Source organism: Rhinatrema bivittatum, chromosome 3 (genome assembly GCF_901001135.1).
Source record: "Rhinatrema bivittatum chromosome 3, aRhiBiv1.1, whole genome shotgun sequence".
Lineage (NCBI taxonomy): Eukaryota > Metazoa > Chordata > Amphibia > Gymnophiona > Rhinatrematidae > Rhinatrema > Rhinatrema bivittatum.
In genome coordinates this window covers 521,857,751-521,883,543 of record NC_042617.1, presented here as the reverse complement: position 1 = coordinate 521,883,543, position 25,793 = coordinate 521,857,751, and the positions used below count along the sequence as shown (strand labels likewise).

Here is a 25,793-nt window from a genome sequence, read left to right as displayed (position 1 = left end):
TGCTTTGTAGACAGCAAGGGTAGAGGAGGAGGGGTTTTTTCGCCATCTGTGTTCTTTATTTCTGAGGTCTTGTTTGAGGGACTTTAATTCAGGTGTGAACCACGCTTTCCTGTTGCCCGGGGAAGGGTGTAGCACTTTTGCAGTGAGATGGCACGTTACTTCTGCTACTTTGTTGATTATTTTGAACCAAGATGAGGTGGCAGTAGTTGCGTCTGAAAGGTCCAGTTGTGTCAGTTCCTTAGAGAGGTGGTTACCTAGGAGATCCAAAGAGCAGAGTTTTCTGAATTGTATTGTAGTTTTCGGGAAGGAGAGAGAAGGAAGGTTTAAAGTCTCGAGGGTAGTAGTGATGATCTGAAGGTCCGACCAGGGGATGCAGAACATACGGGTATGGAGGAGAGAGAGATTCCTTCATTAATGAAGATTAGGTCCAGTGTATGGCCTGCTTTATGAGTGGGGGTGTTAACAATCTGTTTGAATCCCATGTAGTTGAGGGACGATAGGAGAGAGTCACAGTTGGCAGAGTGAGGTGAAATGTCCACATGTAAGTTGAAATCTCCCATTATAATTGCTGGTGTGTCGGGTATGAGATGTTTTGCGATGTATTCGATGAGGGGAGAGGGGTCGGCTTCAAGAATTCCTGGTGGAGCATAGATCAGGCATATTTGGAGGTAAATGGATTTGAAAAAGGCACATTCCAGATTGGAAACTGAATTAGAGTGTTGTTGGGTTAGCTTTATAGAAACATAGAAATGACAGCAGAAGAAGACCAAACGGCCCATCCAGGCTGCCCAGCAAGCTATGTACTTTATCCATTTTTTTATTTCCCTTTTTCTCTCTCTCACCTGTTACTATTGGCTTCCAGTACCCTCCAGCCCTAATTCCCCTCCACCCCACCACCAATGTAGAGAGCAGCGCCGTATCTGTATCCAAGTGAACATCCAGCTCAATTAGGGGTAGCAACCGCTGTAATAAGCAGGCCACACCCCTGCCCCATACTCTTACCCACCCCTGTTTTTTTTTTGTTTTGTTTGTTTTTGTTGGGTTTTTTTTTTTTTGGAGATGGCAGCCCTCCATCCTTCCGCTCCATGAAAGTGGAACACCAACCACTGGCATCCCGCTCCATGAATGCCTCTGTGGCTACTGCCGCTCCGTGCAATGTTTTGCTGCCTCCTCTTTATTCACTCCCTCTAGACTTGATGGATCCACAGTGTTTATCCCACGCCCCTTTGAAGTCCTTCACAGTTTTAGACTTCACCACTTCCTCCGGAAGGGCATTCCAGGCATCCACCACCCTTTCCATGAAGAAATGCTTCCTGACATTGGTTCTTAGTCTTCCTCCCTGGAGCCTCAGCTCGTGACCTCTGGTTCTGCTGATTTTTTTCTGATGGAAAAGGTTTGTCGTTGTCTTTGGATCGTTAAAGTTTTTCAAGTAACTGAAAGTCTGAATCATATCACCCCTGCTCCTCCTTTCCTCCAGGGAGTACATATTTAGATTCTTCAATCTCTCCTCGTATGTCATCCGATGAAGACCCTCTACCTTCCTGGTCGCCCTTCTCTGTACCGCTTCCATCTTGTCTTTGTCTCTTTGTAGATACGGTCTCCAGAACTGAACACAGTACTCCAGGTGAGGCCTCACCAAGGACTTGTACAAGGGGATAATCACTTCCCTTTTCTTACTCGATATTCCTCTCTCTATGCAGCCCAGCATTCTTCTGGCTTTTGCTATCGCCTTGTCGCATTGTTTCGCAGACTTCATATCATTAGAAACTATCACCCCAAGGTCTCTCTCCTGCTCTGTGCACATCAGCCTTTCCCCCCCCCCCCCCCCATTGAATACAGTTCATTTGGATTTCCACTCCCCATATGCATGACTTTGCACTTCTTGACATTGAATCTCAGCTGCCATATCTTCGACCACTCTTCCAGTTTCCTTAAATCCCGTCTCATTCTCTCCACTCCTTCCGGCATGTCCACTCTGTTGCAGATCTTAGTGTCATTCGCAAAGAGACAAACCTTACCTTCTATCCCATCCGCAATGTCGCTCACAAAGATATTGAACAGGACCGGTCCCAACACCGATCCTTGCGGTACACCACTTAAAACCGCTCTCTCTTCAGAGAAAGTTCCATTTACCATCACACATTGTCTTCTGTCCGTCAATCAGTTTGCAATCCAGGTCACCAACTCGGCACTCACTCCTAAGCTTCTCGTTTTATTCACCAGTCTCCTGTGCGGAACCGTATCAAAAGCTTTGCTGAAATCCAAGTAGATGACATCGAGCGCTCTTCCTCGATCCAATTCCTTGGTTACCCAGTCAAAAAAGTCAATCAGATTTGTCTGACAGGATCTTCCCCTGGTGAATTCATGCTGCCTCTGGTCCATCAATTCTCTGGACTGTAGATAGTTCACTATTCTCTCTTTCAACAGTGACTCCATTACTTTTCCCACCACCGAAGTGAGGCTAACCGGTCTGTAGTTACCAGCCTCCTCTCTGTTTCCACTCTTGTGAAGCGGGACCACCACCGCTCTTCTCCAATCACTCGGCACCACTCCCGTTTCTAGGGATCTATTGAACAGGTCACACAGCGGACCTGCCAGCACATCTCTGAGCTCCCTCAGTATCCTTTGATGAATCCCATCAGGCCCCCATGGCTTTGTCCACTTTCAGATTCTTTAGCTCTTCCCATACATTTTCTACTGTAAAAGGATTTTCATCTATTCCACTTCCCTCCAGTTTCTTGTTGTGTAGAGATGGTCCTTCTCCAGGGTCTTCTTTAGTGAACACAGAGCTGAAGTATTCGTTTAATATTTCTGCCATTTCTTCATCTCTCTCCACACATTGATCATTTCCACCTTTCAATTTCACTATACCACTTTGGACTTTTCTCTTTTCGCTGATATATCTGAAAAATGTTTTGTCACCATTTTTTATCTCCTTGGCAATCCTCTCTTCCGCTTGACTTTTTGCCAACTTGATTAATTTCTTTGTCTCCCTCAGTTGAATCAAATATTCTTGTTTGTGCTCCTCCCTTTGGGATCTTTTATATTTCTTGAATGCTGTTCTTTTAGCTTTAATTTTGTCAGCCACCTCCTTTGAGAACCAGATAGGTTTCAATTTTCTTTTGCTTTTCTTTACATTTCTAACATATAGAGTAGTTGCCTTGGTGATTGCTCCTTTTAGATTGGTCCACTGCTGATCCACATCTCTCTCGTTCTCCCATCCTTTTAGTTCTTCCTCTAGGTACTTCCCCATTTCCTCAAAGTCCGTGTTTTTGAACTGTAAAACTCGGGTCTTTGTGGTTCTTTTCCATATTCTTTTAGTGATATAAAACCATACCGTTTGATGATCACTGGTGCTGAGGTGGGTGCCCACCTGGACACCAGAGACATTATCTCCATTAGAGAGCACTAAGTCGAGTATAGTTCCTTCTCTCGTGGGTTCCAATACCATTTGTTTGAACAAAGTTACTTGCATGGCATCCAGTATCGCTCTACTATTTTTAGATTCTGCAGATGGGATTTTCCAGTCTACATCTGGCATATTAAAGTCACCAACGATCACCACTTCTCCCTTCTTACCTATCTTGTGGATGTCTTCAACCAGATCTCTGTCCAGCTCTTCCTTTTGGTTTGGAGGCCTGTAAACCACTCCAATATAAATGGACGCTCCGTCATCTTTTTTTAGGTCGACCCATAGTTCTTCTTCCTTGCCCCAACTTCCTTGCAGATCAGATGCTTGGATATTGTTTCTGACATAAAGAGCCACACCTCCCCCTTTTCTATCCACTCTGTCCTTCCTTAACAAGTTATAGCCTGGTATTGCTGTATCCCAATCATGAGATTCTGTGAACCATGTCTCTGTGATAGCAACAATGTCCAATTCTGCCTCTGTCATTAGGGCCTGCAGATATGGGATTTTATTTCCCAAACTATGAGCATTTGTGGTCATAGCTTTCCAGGTACTCTCTTTAAGGTTATTGCTTTTCCTGGACTCCTTATGAGACTTTAGTTGAGATTTGTTATTCACTTCACTCTTTCCTTTTGCAGTTGTGCCACTGATGACAGAGCTATCCATCTCAATTAGCTTTTTCTTTTGGTTATGGATCTTGAAATTCTGCATGCATTGGGGTTTTTTTCCCTTTTCTGGTAACACTTCAATGTTTTTCTCAAGAACATCTTCAGTTTTTAATATAGAGAAGGCTTTTTGTTCTTTTTGCATTTGGTACAGTGTGTGCCTCCTCATCACAGGTCTAATTCTACCAGAGCCCACTGTAATCCTGGTTTTTAATGAATTCCTTAATGACCTGTTTGAGTGGGGGGGTATACTTGTTGGCTGCCCATCTGTCAAGAATGGGTGACTGTGGGTCACATGTGTTATCCTACCTGAGCCTAATGAATCTCTTTTTCTTGACTCCTGGTTTTTCTGTGGTATTGGGGAATTATTTTCTGAGTAATGCAATGTGGGTGTAATTCTTGTAATTGAAGCTAATTGAGCTTTAACCTCAGTCAGCTCCTTTTTCAAGGAAGAGAGTTGTGCACAAATTGGGCAAACTCTAAGTTTCCAGATGCTTTCCCTGAGAATAAAGGCTCCTTTTTGCCGCAAGAAGAAGGCCGCCTCCTCTTTAATTCTTGAGATTGAGATGATGTCATAAATTTGCATGGGAAGTTGATTAGTTAGAACAGAATCCGTGGGTTTTAGCCAAGTTTCTGTGATTGCACAGATATCTGGTTTAGATTCCAGGAGGTAGTCATTAAGGATGTGGGATTTTTTGGAAAGAGATTGGGCATTAAACAGAGTTAAGGAAAATAAAGACAGATCAAGTAGTTGAGTGATGGGTGAGATCATAATTGGAATAAGCCTTTTTTGGTGGAAATGGAGCAGAACTAATGGGGTAAATCAGTTCTTTGGTGGAAATGGAGCAGAGCTAATGGGGTAAATCAGTTCTGGTGGGCAAAGGACAGCTCGATGTTGGGGATAGAAGATTACTGGATTAGGGACAAGGAAGAGTGTGCACTGACAGGTGTGTGTTTGGGAGACAGAGAATTCACACCCAGTCCTGGCCCCACCCCCTTGCATAGGTCACTCCTGGTCTCAGGACTGGTACTCTTCATTCCACAGTTCTACCTTTGCCTACAAGCCCTGCAACTGCCCCATTTTTTCTTCTCAGGAGGAAGAAAGCCCTGCAACTGCCCCATTCTTTCTTCTCAGGTCGGGCTTAGTAGAGTAGTACCGATAAGAATTAAAATCTGCTTGCATCCTTAGTTATGGCTATCATTCTGTAAATTCAAATTAACAGGTGGATGCAGTCCTGACTGACTCTAAAGATTATTCAAAATGGGTAGCTGAGCTACAATAAAAGATAACGATATAAGATTTATAACCAGTTAGAATAAAACAATATATATTAATAAAGGAGACTCAGTAAACAGACCAAAGGAGGACGCAATTAAAGCAAAGAGAAGCAGAGGTTGTGACGTTTCTACTTGGGACTGCTTGTGCTACTACACCGACACCCAGCCTAATATTCATTCTTCAATCCATTCTCAAGAGTTGGCCTTAAAGTCCTCAACTCACCCGTACCTCGACGACCTACTGGGGCAACATCAATCCTAAACTTTACCGAAAGGAAGCAAACCTTCAGAGCTGACCTGATACTCTATCAATTCCCGCTTCTTCATGTACGCGCTTTCCATTAACCCCATCCTCCCTATGTCTTAAGAAGAGGCAAAACTGGTTCGACCGTAGCAGCTCGTGCACCACCCCTCCCCCCACAGGGCTGAAGGAGCGCAGGTTGAGTTTATGCTGTCGCCATGGAGACCAACGAATTTCGGCGCTCACTGAAACGCCCTTAACTGGGCTGGGTTTCAGGGGACTGCGTGCATTGCTGGCACGAGCTCTGGCGATGGTGGTGTCTGGCTTTTGTGGGTGGGGTGGGGGGAGGAAGTGAGTGAAGGAGGGAGAGGAAGGGGGATGGGGGAGCGAGAAGCCAGACGTACGAGCGCAGTGGGAATGGGGGCAGCGGGAGCGTGACGTCGTCGTCCGAGATTTCTGTGAAATCTTAAGTGGGTTCTGCCGTGCCTCAGCTGTTAGGTAAAGTAATATAGAGGAGATGGTTGACATCGTAAACGGCATCCAGAGTTTATTTTGTCATTTTCCAAGCCCCGCTTTCGGACATGCGTGTGGCCGTATCTCGCCTCTCCTCCACTTTCGCACTTGTTACATGCCTGTCTGACCTGTGTTTCACGTACTGTTATTGGTCAAGGAAAAAAAAATATATTTATCATAAAAAGAAAAGGAATTAAATTGTTAGGCATGAACGTTTGAAAGCTTTTAACAAGATGTGACAGTGCAACGCTTTTAAATCTTTGTCCAATTTTCTGTTAAAACGAGAACTTTTTTTCCAGAGAGTAATGTTAATGGAGACAAATTTAATTTTTTTTGTGTGTTGGGGGGAGAGGGGGAGTCTAGAAAAAGAGGTCTTCTTTCTGTTCCTTTCTTTGCCTTCAAGGTTATGCCTAATTCACCCCAGCTCTAATGGCCTTTCTAGCATAGGGACAAATGCTGCTTCCAATTCCAGGGTTTTCTGAACCTGTTTTGATAACCCCACCCAGTCAGGTTTTAGGATATCCATAAGGAATATGCATGAGAGAATATGCATAATCTAGCTGATTTTGTATCGCTGTCTTTTGTTTTCATTGTTTTCAATGACTATTTTAGCACTCTTCAGTTGATATCGTTTTAAAATATATTTCCTGTCCTCCCGCTCCCATGTTTTTCGCTCCCTGTTTGATGTAACTTTTTACCTTCTATATAGTTGTTAATTGGTTTCCCCTGTTCTATTGTAAACCGGTACGATAAGACCGCGTCTTGAGTATCGGTATAGTAAAAGAATTTAAATAAATAAAATAAATAAATGAGAGAAAATCACTAGATTGAAGATCCCTGTGTATGCAAATTTGTCATGTAAGAGGGCATCTGTGTTGAAACAAGATATAGTAGATAAAGGCTTCACTGAGTGAAATGAACAGCAAGAATATAAAGATATGTACAAGCATGCAGATGCTTATATACAGTAATTAGGCAAGCACTTTGTGCTGAATTAGTAAGAATAAGTTGAGTAGTCCATTGGTAATGGTTATGGGTTCATAATTAGTAAGTTCTTGCATTCAGGTAGTAGAGGGAATAGTTTTTGCTTTTTTTTTAATCTAAGGGAAGACTTGTCCAATAACCAAGCCTTTATTTTTTTTTTCCAAAGGTGAGGCAGTGATACATGTAATTATATATTTAGGCAGTAATACATGAGCAGACATGCATTAGAAATTTGGCACAATGTTCAAGGCTCTTAAGAGGTACAAAACCAACGGTTTCAGAATGTATGACATGCACCAAAATCCTTTAATGCACACGTAGCCTGTACGGTTCCATGTATAACATTTCCTGGGAGAAAATCCCTGTGCTTTACTTTTAAAATATGAAAAGAGAAAGGGAAGAGTGGATGGAGGGAGACAGAAGGTTGTTGAGGGAAAGGTGGGTTGGGAGGGATGGAAAGGTGGGTTGAAGGAAAAAGAAGGATGTGTGTGGATGGGCAGGTGGAGAAGAGGGTACAGAGGCAGAGTTGGGGGAGGAAGGCTATGGAGGCAAGTTTGAAAGGGAGAAACTGCAAAGAGGATGGGGAGAGAGGACTTAGAGGCAGGGGTGGATGGTGGAATGGTAAGAGAAGGGTGCATAGGGGTTTAGTCTAACAAGTTATGCTGGCTTTTAAAAAAATTAAAGTATATCTATAAACAAAATGAAAATAGAAACATAGACATTTAAATTACATATTAAAAAAGTGCTGAATCTCATAAGATTAGGATTCAACTCGATCACTTTTAGTAAATGCTTGATTAAAAAGCTATGCCTTAATCGCCTTACGTAACCTAGGTTCCCAGTACGTACCAGGATCAGTCCAGACAGCTGGGTTATGCCTCCCCTCCAGCAGATGGAGTCAGAGAGAAAACTGAAAGCACCCCCTAGATCAGGGGTCAGGAACCTTTTTGGCTGAGAGAGCCATAAACGCCACATATTTTAAAATGTAATTCCATGAGAGCCATACAATATGTTTAAAACTAAATACAAGTAAATGTGTGCATTTTATGTAAGATCCCACTTTTAATGTACAATAAGTCTCTGAAAATATTACACCAGGCCTTAAGACACCAATACATCTCCTATTAGGAAAACGGACCAAGTCAGGCTGCTATAGAGTCCTACACAGAAACAACACGCCAGCAGAAAACCTCACCTGAATCACGTGCTGTCCCTCACCTAACATAGAATAAAGAGACCAAAACGCATAACAAGAAGCATGCAGAAAAAACTGAATTGGAAACTGCAACAAGCCAGAGTCTCTGTATGCAGTGTAACAAAGGAAAAAAGAAACATCACCCATCCTTATAAAACAAATCAAGAAATATAAAATCATCAGCAGTAAAACTGTACTAACAAAAGAACATATTTCGAAACAGCTGATGAGAGGAATATCCAATAATTAAAACTCATATAAAACATTTCCAGATACCAACAAAATATTTCAAAATAGCAGACACAAAGATCCAGTAATGAAAAATAATAAGGATACAAAAATTTTTTTGCTCTGCATACCTGGGAACGTTTGATATCCAGGTGTCCTGAGATTGTTCTGAATTAGCAGGAGGTGGGATGGTTTGCTTGGAACTTTCTCCTCTCTCAGTCACATACCAGCGCTCTCTCTCACACTGGCTCTCAATGACACACCTATACACACATGCTCTCAGTACTCACATATACACATGTTTTTTCTCACTCACTTATATAGGCTCTTAATTACACATTTACACACATGCTGTCTATCTTTTCACGCTTACACACACACACAGGCTTTCAATCACATAAATACATGCTGTCTTTTTCTCTCACACACAGACTCTCATTCACATGCTTACAAACATGTCCTCTCTTTCTCTCATTTACACACAGGCTCTCAATCACATACTCACATGCTCCCTCACCTAAATCAGCTCTCAGTCACACACAGACACACATGGTCTCTCTCTCTCATTTAAACACAGGCTCTCAATCACATACTCACATGCTCCATCACCTAAACCAGCTGTCAATCAGACACAGACACACATGATCTCTCTCTTACTTATACACACAGGCTCTTAATCATACATACACATGATTTCTCTCACACACAAAGGATCTCAATCATACACACATACTCTTTCACACAAACAGGTTTTCAATCACAAACTTACACATACAGGTTCCCAATGGTAAACTTACATTCATGCTCTCTCTCTCACAGGCAGGCTCTCAATCACAGACATACTCTCTTTCACATACACAGGCTCTCAATCATTCACATACATGCAATCTCACACACACAGGATCTCAAACACACACGCTTGCTCGCTCATTCACTCTCTCTCTCCCCCACCCCCACCCCAGGAACTCGCGGCAGCAGCAGCCTCCTCCCAACACTAACCTCCTTCATTTTCAGCCCTCGCGGAGGCGTGGTCTCTTCTTCCGCGCAGGCACCCGATGCTCACCACTTCCTCTTCCGGGCCGCGGGGGGGGGGGGGAGGAGGAGAAGAGAGCACGCCGGTGCCGCTGACTCCAGCCGTCCCGCCGCGTTCCGCCCGGGCTGACAGCATTTTAAGCCCGGGCGGCGGAGGACCGGGGAGCAGCTGGGTCAGCGGGGAACCGCGAAGTGTGGTGACACTTGTCTGCGAGCCAGATGCAGCCCTCAAAAGAGCCATATCTGGCTCGCGAGCCATGGGTTCCCGACCCCTGCCCTAGATATACTGGTGTGCCACCTGCGATCCTTCAGTATATTCTCTGACTCCAGCAGATTGAGAGGCATAACCTGCGGTCCTGGTCTGGTCAGTTTCTCGGTACTGGGAAATATAAAAAAAAAAGAAAAGAGGACAGCGGACAAGATCAATTGGTTCTTCCTTTCTATCCTCTGTCTGCCTGTTTGTCTGTGTTAGTGTCTTGCGCTGCGCGGTTGGAGCTCAGTGTGGGGCAGGCTCGGAGGGCAATACCTTCCTTTTATTCCCGGGATAGAGTGTCCGTGTGGCTGGGGGAGAGCTTACCGGTGGGCCGGTCACCCTCCCCCCCCCAATTCCAGGGAGTTTAACCCTGAAGGGGGTTTAAAAAAAAAAAAAAAAGATAAAAAAAGTTAAACTGAGGTTTTTTTTTTGCAGAGCCACTTAAGACCTGTTGGGGACAGGCAGTGAGCTCACTCTTCTTAACCCCGGCCTGCCAGTGCCTTTCGGACCCCGGAGGGGGTGGCTAGTTCACCCGGCGCGCGGTAGCTGTTAGGCTCTCTCCTCACCGGGATTTTGGCGCCTTTTTTACTTGCAGCTCAGGGCTCTCCTTGATGATGCCGTGATCTTAGGTCTGCCTGACCTGTGGAGAGGCGGGGGCGCGACTCTCCCGGGAGGGTCTCTGCCCCCGATGTATTCCCGGGGGTGAGGGACCCTCGCGGGGGCCGAGCGCTGCCCGCAGCCGGTCTCCTCTCCCCTCTGCGTCGCGGCATAGCAGCGCCTCTGGCAGCCGTTCTCCGGCCCCTCCTCCATCGGGGAGGAGTGCGGCGGCCATCTTGGCCATGAGGCAGACTGAATCTTCAGCATCGGAGGAGGAAATCTCCCCTCCTCCCTCACCTGGTGCACGAAGCCCGCCCTCCCAGCCCGATTTGGGGTCTCCTCGAGGCCCCCCCTCATCGGATGCCCAGAAGAAAAATTTAAAAAGGTCAGTGCCATTTTCTTTGGATTTTGTGCTCTTAATGCACAAAGCCTTTTTGCAGGCAGAATCCGGCTGGGAGGCGGAGGTGCCCACTCCCCCGAAGGTTCCCAAGACAACTTCCTTGCCCCGAGGAAGTCCACCGGGGGTGGGGTCCTCTGGGGCCAAGGTTCCCCGCCCGCGGGGGGGGGGGGGGGGGGGGGGAGCTGAGGACATGGGAGACACAGGAGCCACTCCGGAATCCCCGGGAGCTCCGGGGGCTCCGGATTTGCTGACGGCGGACGAGCAGGGGTCCGTAGAGGGGGATGACCCTCAGGTACTACGTTTGTTTGGAAAAGATGAGTTAAGCTCCCTTATTCTCCACGTGCTGCAGGAGCTAGAGTCAACGACGCCACCTCAAGAGGCGGACATGTCCATGGGGGATATCGCTATGGCAGGGCTTCGGGCCCCCTCTCAGACTTTTCCTTTCCACCACAAGGTCTTGCAGGTTGTCTCGAAGGAATGGGAACTGCCAGAGGCTTCCCTGCGAGTGAACCGAGCCATGGAAAAGCTATATCCCTTACCTAAGGATTCATTGGAGCTTTTGAAGACACCCGCGGTAGATTCGGCTGTCACGGCTGTGGTCAAGCATACGACTATCCCCGTGACGGGGGGTATAGCATTGAAGGATCTCCAAGATCGCAAGCTGGAGGTCTTACTGAAGCGCATTTTTGACGTGGCGGCACTGGGTGTCCGGGCGGCGGCATGCAGCAGCCTCGAGCAGAGGGCCAACCTGCGCTGGGTCCAGCAGCTGCTGACCACGCAGGAGCTTCCTCCGGGCGAAGCTGAGCAGGCCAATTGTGTCGAAGCGGCGGTCGCTTATACAGCGGATGCCTTATATGACTTGTTGCGCACCTCAGCTCGTATTATATCCTCGGCGGTCTCAGCCAGGAGGTTGCTGTGGCTCCGTCGTTGGTCTGCGGATACCACCTCCAAGGCGAGGTTAGGTTCCTTCCCCTTTAAGGGCAAGTTGCTGTTTGGCGAGGAACTAGATCAGCTCATTAAGGACCTGGGAGACAACAAAGTTTACAAGTTGCCGGAGGATAGGCCCCGGCAACCTCGGTCGTTTGGTAATGCCAGGGCTCGCATTCGGGGGCAAAGGCGTTTCCGTGTGGGAAGAGGTGGTTCCTTTCCCCAGCGGCAGCAGGCAACGAGAACCCAGTCTTGGTCTCCTTCCTTTCGCGGTAGGAGGCCTCAACGCGGGGGCTCGTCCCAAAGTTTTGCTGCCATCAAGCCCGCGCAATGAAGGTGCGCAGGCCCACTCCTCCGTTCCCGTTATCGGAGGTTGGCTGTCCCGGTTCTGGGAGGAGTGGGTCAAAATCACTTCGGATCAATGGGTCCTCGACGTGGTCCGGTACGGCTACGAGTTGGATTTTGTACGTCCCCCCGGGATCTCTTTATGATATCGCCGTGCGGCCCGGTGGAAAAACAAATGGCTATAGCCCAAACAGTCGATCATCTACAGGCTCTGGGGGCGGTGGTTCCGGTTCCGCAGGACCAGCTCCGGACGGGTCGGTATTCCATATACTTCCTGGTTCCCAAAAAGGAGGGCACCTTCCGGCCCATTCTGGATCTCAAAGGAGTAAACAAGGCGTTGCGTGTGCCTCGCTTCCGGATGGAGACTCTCCGGTCTGTTATTGCGGCCGTCCACAAGGGAGATTTCTTGGCTTCTTTGGACCTGACAGAGGCATATCTACACATCGGAATCCGAGAACGACATCAAAGATACTTGAGGTTCATGGTGATGGGGTCTCACTACCAGTTTTGCGCCCTCCCCTTCGGTTTGGCCACCGCGCCAAGGGTGTTCACCAAAGTTCTCGTGGTGGTAGCGGCTTCCCTCAGGTGACAAGGAGTCCTTGTGCATCCCTATCTCGACGATTGGCTCATCCGAGCAAAGTCGCATGCGGCCTGCACCCGGGCGGTTTCCTTAGTAGTGCGCCAGCTCCAGGCGTTGGGTTGGGTAGTCAGCTTCGTGAAGAGCAGACTCGAGCCGACCCAACAGCTGGAGTTCCTGGGAGCTCGGTTCGACACCTTGGTAGGCAAGGTTTTTCTTCCTCAGCAACGCGTGCTCAATCTCATGACTCAGGTGCGGCGCCTGTTGGAGCTCGTGACTCCCACGGTCTGGGATTATTTACAAGTCATTGGTCATATGGTGTCTACTATGGAAATGGTACAATGGGCTTTTGCGCATATGCGTCCGTTACAAAGAGCACTTCTGTCTCGGTGGGATCCCCGTTCAGAGGATTACGGGATAGAATTACCTTTGCTGGAGCCGGCCCGCTCCAGTCTCTCCTGGTGGCTGACTCCAGACAATCTCCTTCCGGGGGTGGACCTCGAACCCCCGTCTTGGTTGGTGGTGACAACGGATGCCAGCCTTTCGGGCTGGGGAGCGGTCTGCCAGTCCCGTGCAGTCCAGGGCACCTGGTCAGCGCTCCAAGCGACTTGGTCCATCAACCGATTGGAGACCAGAGCGGTTCGTCTGGCCTTGCGTCGCCTCCTTCCAATGGTACGCGGACGAGCACTAAGAGTTCTGTCGGACAATGCGACCACAGTGGCGTACATAAATCGACAAGGAGGCACAAGAAGCCGAGCGGTAGCGACAGAGGCGGCGCTATTGATGTCCTGGGCGGAACGACACATAGCGCGCCTCGCGGCCACCCACATTGCCGGCATGGACAACGTTCAGGCGGATTACCTCAGCCGGCAGCACCCAGATCCAGGAGAATGGGAGCTCTCGTCGGAGGCGATGGTTCTCATCACGCGGCATTGGGGGACTCCGCGATTGGATGTCATGGCGACCCGCCAAAATGCAGAGGCGGTGCGTTTCTTCAGTCGAAGGAGAGAGCACGCGTCGGAAGGGGTGGACGCGCTGGTACTTCCGTGGCCTCGTCACATCCTTCTTTATGTGTTTCCCCCGTGGCCTCTAGTGGGGAAAGTGCTAAGACGCATAGAGTTCCATCACGGTCCGGTGATTCTCGTGGCTCCGGAATGGCCGCGGCGCCCGTGGTTCGCGGATCTTGTCAACCTGGCAGTAGACGGGCCATTGCGTCTCGGTCATCTTCCCAATCTTCTTCGTCAGGGTCCAGTATTTTTCGATCTGGCGGATCATTTTTGTCTAGCGGCTTGGCTTATGAAAGGAAACAGTTGAGGAAGAGAGGTTATTCGGATGCGGTGGTGTCTACTCTCCTTTGGGTGCGTCGGTCTTCCACTACGCTTGCCTATGCGAGGGTATGGAAGGTTTTCCACGATTGGTGTGACACGGCGGGTGCCTCGGCCAGACGTTCGTCCGTGGCGGATATCCTTGTGTTTTTACAGGATGGCCTGAAGAAGGGTTTGGCGTATAATTCGCTTCGAGTTCAGGTGGCAGCCTTGGGCTGCTTGAGGGGTAAGGTCGAAGGCTCTTCCCTCGTGAGTCATCCAGATGTGGCTCGTTTTTTGAGAGGGGTTAGGAACTTGCGTCCTCCCATCAGGCTTCCCTGTCCGTCTTGGAACTTGAACTTGGTACTCCGTGGTTTGTGTGCGGCTCCGTTTGAACCTATCAAGGCGGCTTCCTTGAAGGATCTGACCCTCAAGACGGTTTTTCTTGTGGCCATTTCCTCGGCTCGTCGGGTATCGGAGCTTCAGGCTCTCTCTTGCAGGGAACCGTTTTTGCGCATTTCGGCGTCAGGAGTTTCTCTACGAACTGTTCCTTCCTTCTTGCCTAAGGTGGTCTCCACGTTTCATGTCAACCAAACGGTGGAATTGCCTTCCTTTTCAGACGAGGACCTCCAGTCTTCTCAAGGTAGGGATTTGAGGCGTCTTGACGTTCGTCGGATTCTTTTGCGCTATTTGGAGGTTACTAATGATTTTAGAAGGTCAGATCACCTTTTCGTGTTGTGGACTGGTCCCAGGAAGGGTCTTCAGGCTTCTAAAGCTACGATTGCACGCTGGTTAAAGGGCGCTATTGCGTCCACGTATGTTGGCTGCGGTAAGCCTGTTCCCGCTGGGCTTAAGGCTCATTCTCTGCGTTCTCAGGCGACTTCGTGGGCAGAGAATCACTTGGTCTCTTGTCAAGAGATATGCAGGGCGGCCACGTAGAAATCCTGGCATACTTTTTCCAGGCATTATCGACTGGATGTCCGTGGTCCTCCCGCTGAGTCCTTTGGGAGCAGTGTGATTCGAGCGGGACTCTCAGGGTCCCACCCCAGTTAAGGCGGCTCGGGTACATCCCAGCTGTCTGGACTGATCCTGGTACGTACTGGGAAAGGAACATTAGGTTCTTACCTTTGCTAATTTTTGTTCCCGTAGTACCATGGATCAGTCCAGACGCCCGCCCACGGTACTTTCTGGGAGTCCGCTTGTATTCTATATTTTTCCATTACAGTTTGTCTTGCGACAGATGCCACAGTTTCATGGTTCCGTTTGTCATTTTATCGTGTTTTTACTGTACACTCTTGGTGTCCTACTTGTTGTTTCTGGTTTTACCTGTTCTCAAGGATGTTTCTACTTGATCTGGTCACTATTTGAAAAAAAAAAAAAAATTTGGGGGGGGCAGTGTGTTTAGTGCTTAATTCATTACTTCTGCTTTGATATCACATATACTGAAGGATTGCAGGTGGCACACCAGTATATCTAGGGGGTGCTTTCAGTTTTCTCTCTGACTCCATCTGCTGGAGGGGAGGCATAACCCAGCTGTCTGGACTGATCCATGGTACTACGGGAACGAAAATTAGCAAAGGTAAGAACCTAATTTTCCTATAATTCAGTTTCTTGGGAATCTCGAAACCTAAGGCTTTCCATAAAAGTGGACTTTGATAACTAACAGCTACTTGTCATATGTATTCAAGCCTGATTTTAGTGGGACCTAGATGTTCTAACAAGTCCTGTTGATCAGATCACAAAGCCTTAGAAGGACATAGTAACATAGTAATAACGGCAGATAAAGGCCAAATGGTCCATCCAGTCTGCCCAGCAAGTTTCTTATGGTAGTAACTGCCGCTTTGTGCTGGTTATCACCAAGGCTTATGTTAAGGATTGTGATATTTACATTCAAAACCAAGCAACTCTAAAACCCATAACAAAATTACTACTAGCAATATTTTTATGGAGCGAGCGGCTAGCGGCTAGCGGCTTCGCACATAGCGGGCGTGGACAACGTTCAGGCAGATTTTCTCAGTCGACAACACCTGGATCCCGGAGAGTGGGAACTCTCGGAGGACGCAATGCGAAGGATAGTACAGCGTTGGGGGAGACCCCATGTGGATCTAATGGCAACCGCGACAAATGCAAAGGTCGCCCGGTTCTTCAGCTGCAGGAGAGAGCATGGCGCGGAAGGAGTCGACGCGCTGGTTCTTCCCTGGCCTCAACAGTGTCTCCTGTATGTCTTTCCTCCGTGGCCTCTAGTGGGCAAGGTTATCCGACGGATAGAGACGCATCAAGGTCCGGTGATCCTAGTTGCACCAGAGTGGCCTCGTCGACCATGGTTTGCAGATCTTCTCAATCTGGCAGTAGACTGCCTTCTTCGGCTCAGTCATCTGCCACGTCTTCTTCGCCAAGGACCAATATTTTTCAAGGAGGCAGATCGCTTCTGTCTTGCGGCTTGGCTTTTGAGAGGCGTCAATTGAGACGGCGCGGATATCCAGAATCTGTCATCTCCACGCTCCTGAAAGCTAGGAAGACATCCACGTCGGTTACTTATGTCAGGCGTTGGGAGCCTTCCTACGTAGTAATGACAGGGAGGTCCTGCCCTCACATCCAGATATCCTACGTTTTCTAAAGGGGGTAAAACACTTGAAGCCTCCAATTAGACCACCTTGTCCTTCTTGGAATCTCAATTTGGTACTCCGGGCTCTATGTGCACCGCCTTTTGAGCCTCTGACTTCGGCCACACTCAAGGATGTCACCCTTAATACCATCTTCCTGGTGGCGATCAGCTCAGCACGTCGGATCTCTGAACTACAAGCTCTATCATGTAGGGAGCCATACCTTTGTTTCACGCCAGGGGGAGTATCCCTGCGGACAGTTCCATCTTTTCTGCTGAAGGTGGTCTCGACTTTCTATCTCAACCAATTGATAGAGCTTCCGTCATTTTTATACTCTGATTCTTCTGACCTGCGTCGGTTGGATGTCCGACGTTCTTTGATACATTATTTGGAGGTCAGTAATGAATTTCGACTCTCCGATCGTTTGTTTGTCCTTTGGTTGGGAACCAGGAAGGGTTGCATGGCATCCAAACAATCAATCGCTCGCTGGCTGAAAGGAGCGATTATAGCCGCATACATCGGAGTGGGTAAGTCTCCACCTTTAGCTGTTAAGGCGCATTCTCTCCGCGCTCAAGCGACGTCGTGGGCGGAAAGTTCTGCAGTTTCTTCTCAGGAAATCTGTAGGGCGGCCACATGGAAGTCTCTCCACACTTTCGCAAGACGTTATCGTCTAGACATTCGCGCGCCGTCTCACGGTCAGCTTGGAGACAGGGTCATACGGGCAGGGCTGTCCGCGACCCACCCATGATGGGGAAGCTTTGGTACATCCCACAGGCTGGAATGATCCTGGTACGTACAGGGAAAAGAAAATTATTCCTTACCTGCTAATTTTCTTTCCTGTAGTACCATGGATCATTCCAGACCCCTCCCTGGTTTTGGGGGTTCTTTGTGGGCCATCCCTGCTTTCCTGTCTTCACAATATTTTCACTCTGTATCTCTAGGTATGTGTCTTTGAACACAGTGCTGTTTGCAAGTTCTCAGTTAGTTTTTTGAGTACAAGTTAGTTGCTGTCACTTACAGCTGTTATTTTTTCTCTATATTTTTGAGATTAATTGATTCCTCTGGTTCTGTCTCTTCTCGTCTTGGCTTTGCTAGTCCAGTTACTGAGGATTGAGGCGAGGGAGGCGTGGCTATATAGGTCCTCCCCTGGGAATTTTTGGTTCTAACTCCATCTGCTGGACAGGGAACATAACCCACAGTCTGGAATGATCCATGGTACTACAGGAACGAAAATTAGCAGGTAAGGAATAATTTTCTTTTTTAGACTATAAACAATTCTAACAGCCTTGTTTGACCAGTATAGGGGGCCACTGCTGATCCCTCGGGAATTCCACTTGTTAAATTTTTTTTTATTCCTGGCAACTCTGAATTCCAGTAAACCTAGACTTTCCAATCAGATAAATAAGTCAGTCCACTTTTACAACAAGTTCAGACAGACCAATTTCAGCTAGTCTATTTTTAAAACTTTGATTATATTTATGACATCAAATGAAGTACTTGAGTCAATTGAAATTAAGTTCTTTGTCCTTATCAGTTCTCAATTTGATATCATTAAAAAGTATGTCTAAGGGGCCTCTTTTTTTTTTCTTACAATTTCCATTTAAGTGTTTAATTACTTTCCAGACTAATAAGTTTGTTTTTTATGATCCTTTATAACTAATAAGAATGCAGAGTTATTTTTATTTTATTTAGATTCTTTTTTATACCGAAGTATAGCAGAGTGCCTTCACCCCGGTTTACAGCAAAACAACTTCGTACATGAAACATGTTATAACGCCAGTTACAAAAAGTGTTAGTTAACATCTCGGTAAAGGCAGAGAATAACAGATTAGTAGATAACAATTTACAAATCAATTTAGATGGTTCTTAGTAAGGAAGGATTGGGATACAAATGAAAAGACTAAGGTTATCCAGATCAGGCTGTTGAGTTGAGTTGAGACTGGAGTCTTAGTTTGGGAGGATTAATAGGCCCAATATAATTGTATTGTACTTCTCTTTATTGTAATTTTCTTTTCTTAAATATTTCTTGAAGGGTATACGCCCTCCATGTTATCTGTATTATACTATGGCCCGGATTTTAAAAGGCCTACGCGCGTAAATCAAGAAGGTTTCTGCGCGCCGGAGGCCTATTTAATAAAGGCCACGCGGTGGTCTGGGGCGGGGTCAGAGGCTCCCGGTACAGTGGCATTTGCCAGAGGCAGGCGCAAAAGATAAGCTAAAGGTCGGGGGGGGGGGGGTTAGGATAGTGTTAAGGGGGCAGGAAGGTTAGATTAGGGGGAAATCGGAGTGGCTTGGGAGGGAATGAGGGAAGGCCGCGGGTGTCGGCGTGTGCAAGTTGCACAGTTGTACACCCCCTTGCGCGTGCCGACCCCCGATTTTATAACGTGCGCACATGCGCGGCCATGTGTGCGCGCCGGGTAGCACACGTACATGGACGCGCACGTGTAGGTATTAAAATCTACCCCTATGTCATGTAGTAGGATTTTGCTGTTAGTGCTTTGTGTATTATTTATAAAAGACTATTGTCCATGTCTTTCAATTTAAATAAATAAAAACTTAAAGATATAATTATTAAAAAAAAAAAAAAAAAAAAAAAGTAAGTCTAGTGTGGTTTTAGTGCTGCAGCTAGATCTAAAACCTGATTGCCTCAGATGTATTTCTTTAATCCATAGGCCACTGCTTTTTCTGACAAATGTGAGAAAAAAGGACATTTAGAAACAAATCTATAATTATTGATATAAGAAGGATCAGAAGAGATTGTTTCCCATTTATGGGCAGATCCTAGCATGATTTGGTTCAGAGATCATCAAACCTTGAGAAAGAATTAGGTCGTAATAGCTAATAATTTTGCAAGGCCTAGCTCTGTTTTTTTAAAAAACGTACAGGCCAATGGAATATTTCTTAACATGTACTGATCCACCTCTCCTGGGCACATTAATTTTTTCCCATCGATAGCAGGCTGAATTAGCCATGCTGTCCTGGGATCTGTCAATCAGGTCCGGGAGGCAGAGCATGATAAAGCAGAGGTTAGTTTTTTGTTCCCTCTGCGGCTGTGCGTGGGTTCCCGCGCAGGAAATACAGATTCTCCTCAGTCTGTTTCTTCCGCACGCGGGCTCGCACGCGGAGCTGACTTCTCCTCATGTCAAAGTCGGGATTCAAGCGCTGCTGCTGTGGCAGGGTGATGTCTGTCACGGACGGCCATGACCGGTGTTGTCGCTGTCTCGGCGGCAACCACGACGTCCCTAATTGCGAATTCTGTGCGAAGATGTCACCGAGAGCCAAGCGTCAAAGGGCCTACCGGCTACAGGAGCTTCTAAGTATTTCTGAACCCTCGGAGGCTCACTCTTCACCGGGCCCGGTGAAGAAACTGCAATACTCGGCACCAAGGGCAACGTCTTCGGATACCTCGCGGCCCAGAGACATCCAGGTACAGGGGAAACAGGGCTCTGTACTCCCCGACCGGAGCCGATCTTCCAGTCACTCGACTTCCAGCCGGGACTCGAAGCGGGGAAGATCGCCGCGCCGCCAGACACCGAAAGAGATAGACAAATCGGCGCCGTGCCCATCCCACCATAAGGAACGCACGTCGGCGCACAGGAAGGAGCCGCACGAGACGGCGCGCAAAATGGCGCTGGAGACTGCGGCGCCGATGCTACGCCACATGGCGCCGAAACCATCGCGCCACACGGCGCCGCAACTACCACGCCACACGGCGCCGGAATCATCGGCGCTTCAATCGGCGCCGCAGCCGTCGGTGCCGGAGCCCAGACCTAGCAAAACGCCGCCGGAGCCATCGGCAACTGCGAAAACAGACGCTCAGAAGACATCACCGCCTCCAGAGGGGTCTTTCCACGCTGTGCAAACAGGAAAAAGACCAGAATTATACTCCTTATCAGGAAAAACGGTTCACACCGGAGAGGACAAGACTCGTAAGCGTAAACACCATGATAGGCGAAAGTCTACGTCACGTGACTCTAGATATCGGAGGTCTACCTCCTCTCCCGGCAGGTCAAGGTTATCACATTGCCAGTCCGAGTCCAAGAAACGACGCACCGAACATAAACGGGTGCACGGGGCGCATAGTCAACCTCGCCACAGACGACACGAGGCGACAGACGTCAGTCCATCCACTTCTAGGTCATCAATGGTGTCACATCCACATGATAAACAATCACCCATCTGCCTCACGTCGTCCCACACATCTCCATCACCGACCAGTGCCTCGGAGGTACCGGAAGATATTTCTGGACCTCGCGAGAACCAACACGCACAAAGACCGACTAAGCCGGCTATGCCGCAAGCGACCAAAGATGCCTTCTGGCAGTTATCTCAATCCTTGGCGGGATTTTACGAAACGCTGGAGGCTTCATTTACCTTAGGCAAGGCTCCCTCAGATCCAAGACCAGAACCAACGATTTCGCCCCTGAGAGATGTGACGGACGAAACACCTGCCTCCCCCAAGGAAGTAACCCTGCATCATTCTCCGACACGTTCGGGCTCACGCGAACACTATGACTCCCTATCCGGGTCCCCAGACTCATCAACTGGTTTTCCCTCCGATACACTGGAGGGCCAACAAGAACTATATTCCCCACCGGAAGACCTTTCGTATCCACGGTTTCTGGAAAAGATGGGCAACATCCTCCACTTACAGATTCAAAAGGAACCTGACCCCAGAGTGGAAACCCTTGGGTTGCTAAAAATTTTCGATGTTCCCGGGGAACCTACCACACTTCCTCTGCATGATCTACTCCATCGTCTACTCTTTAAGTCTTGGGAGACTCCCCAATCAGTACAGGCGGTTTCCAGAAAATCGGACATCAAATTCCGCATCAGGAAAGATATTCCTTACGCACTCCCACAACTACAGCATGAATCCATAGTAGTGGAATCCGCAATATAACGCTTTAGGAAACCTAAACTTCATGCCACCTATCCACCAAACAAAGACAATAAATATCTAGATGAAGTGGGGCGGAAAATCTATCAGAATGCGATGCTCACCACACGCATCATGCATCACCAATTCTACATGGTGCAATATATGTACGAGTGCATACAAGCGACGAAAGGATTACTCTCGACAACGGGGGAGCAATTACCTGAAACCCTGCATGACATGGAGGAATGCTCTAGGCATCTCCTCCGATCAGTGTACGAGGGCATGGAGACTTCTTCGAGGGCTTCGGCAACAGCCATAGCGGCACGCAGGACGGCGTGGCTCCGTTCCAGTTCCACCAGGGAAGACGTCCACGAGAAACTGGCCAATCTCCCATGCACAGGTAAGAACCTGTTTGGCACGAAACTGCAAGAAACAGTGGGTAAGCTGAAGGATGAGGCGTTAGCGGTGCAGTCATTACAATCGCAACCGACTTACCAATCCTCCAAGCGTTTCTACCCTTACCCTCGCAAATCTTCCTATGGACGTCGGCCTTACAGATCATATCAGGGATACCATCCTCAGGTGTATCCGACTTACCATAGGCAACAAATTCATCAACAGCCATCACAGCTCCCTCGTAGAGGCAAGCCGCATTCGCAGCGTCAGCAGAGCCAACAACAACCTGTGGCACCCAAGCCTACCCAGTCTTTTTGAAGCTAAAGCCACCACCACACTCTGTACCACCGCCAGGGAGGATCCAGTCTTGTCTGCACGTTTGGTAACAAATAACATCCGACCAATGGGTGCTGGATATTGTGAGTCAGGGGTATCGTCTGCAATTTCGAACAAAACCGAAGTTACCCCAGTTCGCCCCCTCAGGGAATGCGCGGGCTCAACCACAACTCGAACAAGAGATCTCCCACCTATGTCAGGAGAAGGCCATTGCACTCCTATCCCAGAACCACCGCAATCAGGGATTTTATTCCCCTTACTTCTTGATCCCCCAAAAATCGGGGGGCCTGCGACCCATCTTAGATCTGCGGGAACTCAACAAATTCCTGGTCAAGGAAAAGTTCAAGATGGTATCCCTGAAGTCAATTCTACCACTCTTGCAACCCAACGACTGGATGTGTTCCATCGACCTGAAGGATGCATATACTCACATTCCAATCCACCCCTCCTCTTGGCGGTACCTATGCTTTCGCTACAAACACAAGCATTACCAGTACAGGGTACTCCCCTTTGGGTTATCAGCTGCACCCAGAGTACTCACCAAGTGCATGGTAGTGGTGGTGGCTCATCTCAGACAACAAAGGATGACAATCTCCCCTTACTTAGACGATTGGCTAATAGTGGCTCCGACCCAGGAACTGCTCCGCAGTCAACTCCATCTGATCCTTCAATGCTTGCAACACTTAGGGTTAGTAGTCAACTTCCAAAAGTCTCACCTGCAACCGACACAACAGCTGCAATTCATAGGAGCGTATCTGAACACCACACAATCCAGGGCATATCTGCCACAGGACAGACAAATACAGTTACGACAACTCTTGCAGAGCTTGCAGACAAAACGGTTAACCTCGGCACGACAGGTGCTAGTCATTCTAGGGCACATGGCAGCAGCCAATTTCCTAGTCCCAAATACCAAGTTACACATGAGACGACTGCAGTGGGGACTGAAAAGACAGTGGAAACAGCACTCTCAGCCTCTCACACAACCAATCGTCCTTACCATGGAAATGAGGAAGGACATCTCTTGGTGGCTCCTTCCGTCCACACTAGCGAAGGGCGCATTGTTCCGTCCGCCCATCCACAATTCAGTCCTAACTACAGACAGACGCTTCCCGAAAGGGCTGGGGAGCGTATCTGGAGGTACACGAGACACAAGGTCTGTGGACCTTAGCGGAACAAACGCTGCAAATCAACTTGCTAGAACTCCGAGCAATTCGCAACGCTCTACAGGCATTTCAACAATTTCTGCAGGGCCGCAGGGTCATGGTGTACACGGACAATCAAGTAGCGATGTTCTACATCAACAAACAGGGGGGATCCGGCTCCTGGACCCTGTGCAAGGAAACACTAGTCATCTTCCAACTTGCACACCAACATTGCATACACCTACAAGCCACTTATCTACCAGGCATCGCAAACACGAGAGCGGACAGGTTAAGTCGCATCTTTCATCCCCACGAGTGGTTCCTCAATTCGGAAGTGGCACTCCGCATATTCAGCAGATGGGGGGACGCCATCAATCGACCTATTTGCGACAGAAGGCAGCACACAACTACCCAGTTTCTGTTCCATACGACCGAGCAAATTCCGAGTTGCTCAGGATGCGTTTCTGATTCCGTAGTCGACAGGGCTGCTATATGCCTTCCCTCCCATACCCCTCATCACCAGGACAATTAAAAAATGCATAGCGGACAGAGCTCAAATGATTCTTATCGCCCCGGCCTGGCCACGACAACCACGGTACAGTTACCTCCTTCGCCTTTCCAGCAACGAGCCAATCCGTCTTCCAAATCGACCGGATCTTCTGCTTCAGGATCAAGGAACTCTGCTTCATCCGCTGCATTCCTCCCTTCACTTAACAGTGTGGAGACTGACAGGCTGCTACTGACAGAACAAAGGGTATCCCACAGCGCCCAACTTATACTTCTGGAGTCGAGGAAACCCTCCACTCGGCAGAATTCCAGCTACAAGTGGAAAAGATATACTACATGGTGTACATCCAATCACATATCTCCCTTGGATTGTACACTGGAGAAATTATTGGACTATCTACATACTCTCTATGAGAAGGGCTTAGCCACAGCTTCTATTCGTGTCCACCTAAGTGCTATTGCGGCCTATCACAGACCGTATAATAATGTCACAATATCAGCACATCCTCTCCTCGCCCGGTTCCTCAAAGGACTATTACACCTTAGACCGCCAACCACGAAACCGGCAGTTCCGTGGAATATCAACATAGTCTTAGAACAACTGATGCTTTCCCCCTTCGAACCAATGGAGTCAGCGCATATAAAATACCTGACATGGAAAGTGGTATTCCTAGTCGCAGTCACTTCGGCAAGACGAGTCAGTGAACTACAGGCATTGGTACATTACGAACCGTACTTACAATTTTTCCACCAGAAGGTAGTGCTTAGAACGCACCCTTCGTTTTTACCGAAGGTCATTTCTCACTTTCACATCAATCAAACCATCGAATTACCGACCTTTTTTCCATGCCAACGAACGAGAAACTTTATTGCATACCCTAGACTGTAAGAGGGCGCTAGCGATTTACAGAAATAGAACGACTTCCTCATCACGTCCATCTCAGCTATTTCTTTCCTTTGACCCTAAGGGCCCGGGTCTACCAATCACGAAACGAACCATATCAAGCTGGATCGTACAATGCATCCAATTCTGCTACAACAAGCAGAACATACCACTTTTACAAAAACCCAGAGCACATCAGGTTAATGCCCTATCAACATCATGGGCACACCTCAAGAACATACAGCCTATAGACATATGTAAAGCGGCTACATGGACTTCCCTGCACACTTTCACAGCGCATTTCTGCTTAGATCAGCAAGCTTCGGGGGATACAAAGCTAGGACAAACAATCCTACAATCCACGGCAGCTCATGCCAAGTGATTGCCACAATCTTATCACGTTCCAAGAGCAGTATAGGTCAGAACGTGATTGGGAGCTTGTGACTCCCAGGACAGCATGGCTAATTCAGCCTGCTATCGACGGGAAAAAACAAGTTTGCTTACCATAAACGTTGTTTCTGTAGATAGCAGGATGAATTAGCCATGCTGACCCACCCGCCTCCCTGGCAATCACCATGCCTACTCGATCCATCACTGCTTAATCACAGACTGAGGAGAATCTGTACTTCCTGCGCAGGAACCCACGCACAGCCGCAGAGGGAACAAAAAACTAACCTCTGCTTTATCAAGCGCCGCCTCCCGGACCTGATTGACAGATCCCAGGACAGCATGGCTAATTCATCCTGCTATCTACGGAAACAACGTTTACAGTAAGCAAACTTGTTTTTATTAAAATTAGGTGCCGTAGTAAAAAGGAGGCACATGAGAAATTGTGTGTCCCTAGTGCCTCCTCAGCATCGGGCACCCAGGAAATATGACTGTTAGCGGGTTAGGAAATGGATGTTTAATGAGAGCGACCGTTTCTGTTGATAGCAGGGCTGAATTAGCCATGCTGTCATGGGAACTGTCAATCAGGGCCCGGGAGGCGGAGCTTCCAAAGAGAAAGACAGAGCTTTGCTCTGTGCGGCTGTGTGTGAGTTCCTGCGCAGGAAAGATACATCTCCTCAGTCAGTTTCTTTCCGCGCGTGGGATT

At 48.1% G+C, this 25,793-nt stretch overlaps 2 protein-coding genes across 2 annotated transcripts in view; one reads left to right on the top strand and one right to left on the bottom strand.

Annotated features, from left to right (window-relative positions):
* The window catches only part of CIB4 (calcium and integrin binding family member 4), a 407,942-nt gene extending 402,202 nt beyond the window's left edge, over positions 1–5,740 (bottom strand). Inside the window, exon 1 of the mRNA XM_029596244.1 lies at positions 5,650–5,740. Coding sequence (XP_029452104.1) covers positions 5,650–5,703 — 54 coding nt within the window. The 5' untranslated portion in view covers positions 5,704–5,740. The remainder of the gene's footprint in view (positions 1–5,649) is intronic.
* A 210-nt stretch (positions 5,741–5,950) lies between these two features.
* Positions 5,951–25,793, top strand: part of LOC115088208 (pre-mRNA-splicing factor PRP46-like) — a 273,466-nt gene continuing 253,623 nt past the window's right edge. Inside the window, exon 1 of the mRNA XM_029596243.1 lies at positions 5,951–6,091. The gene's annotated coding sequence lies outside the window, so the exon portion shown is untranslated. The remainder of the gene's footprint in view (positions 6,092–25,793) is intronic.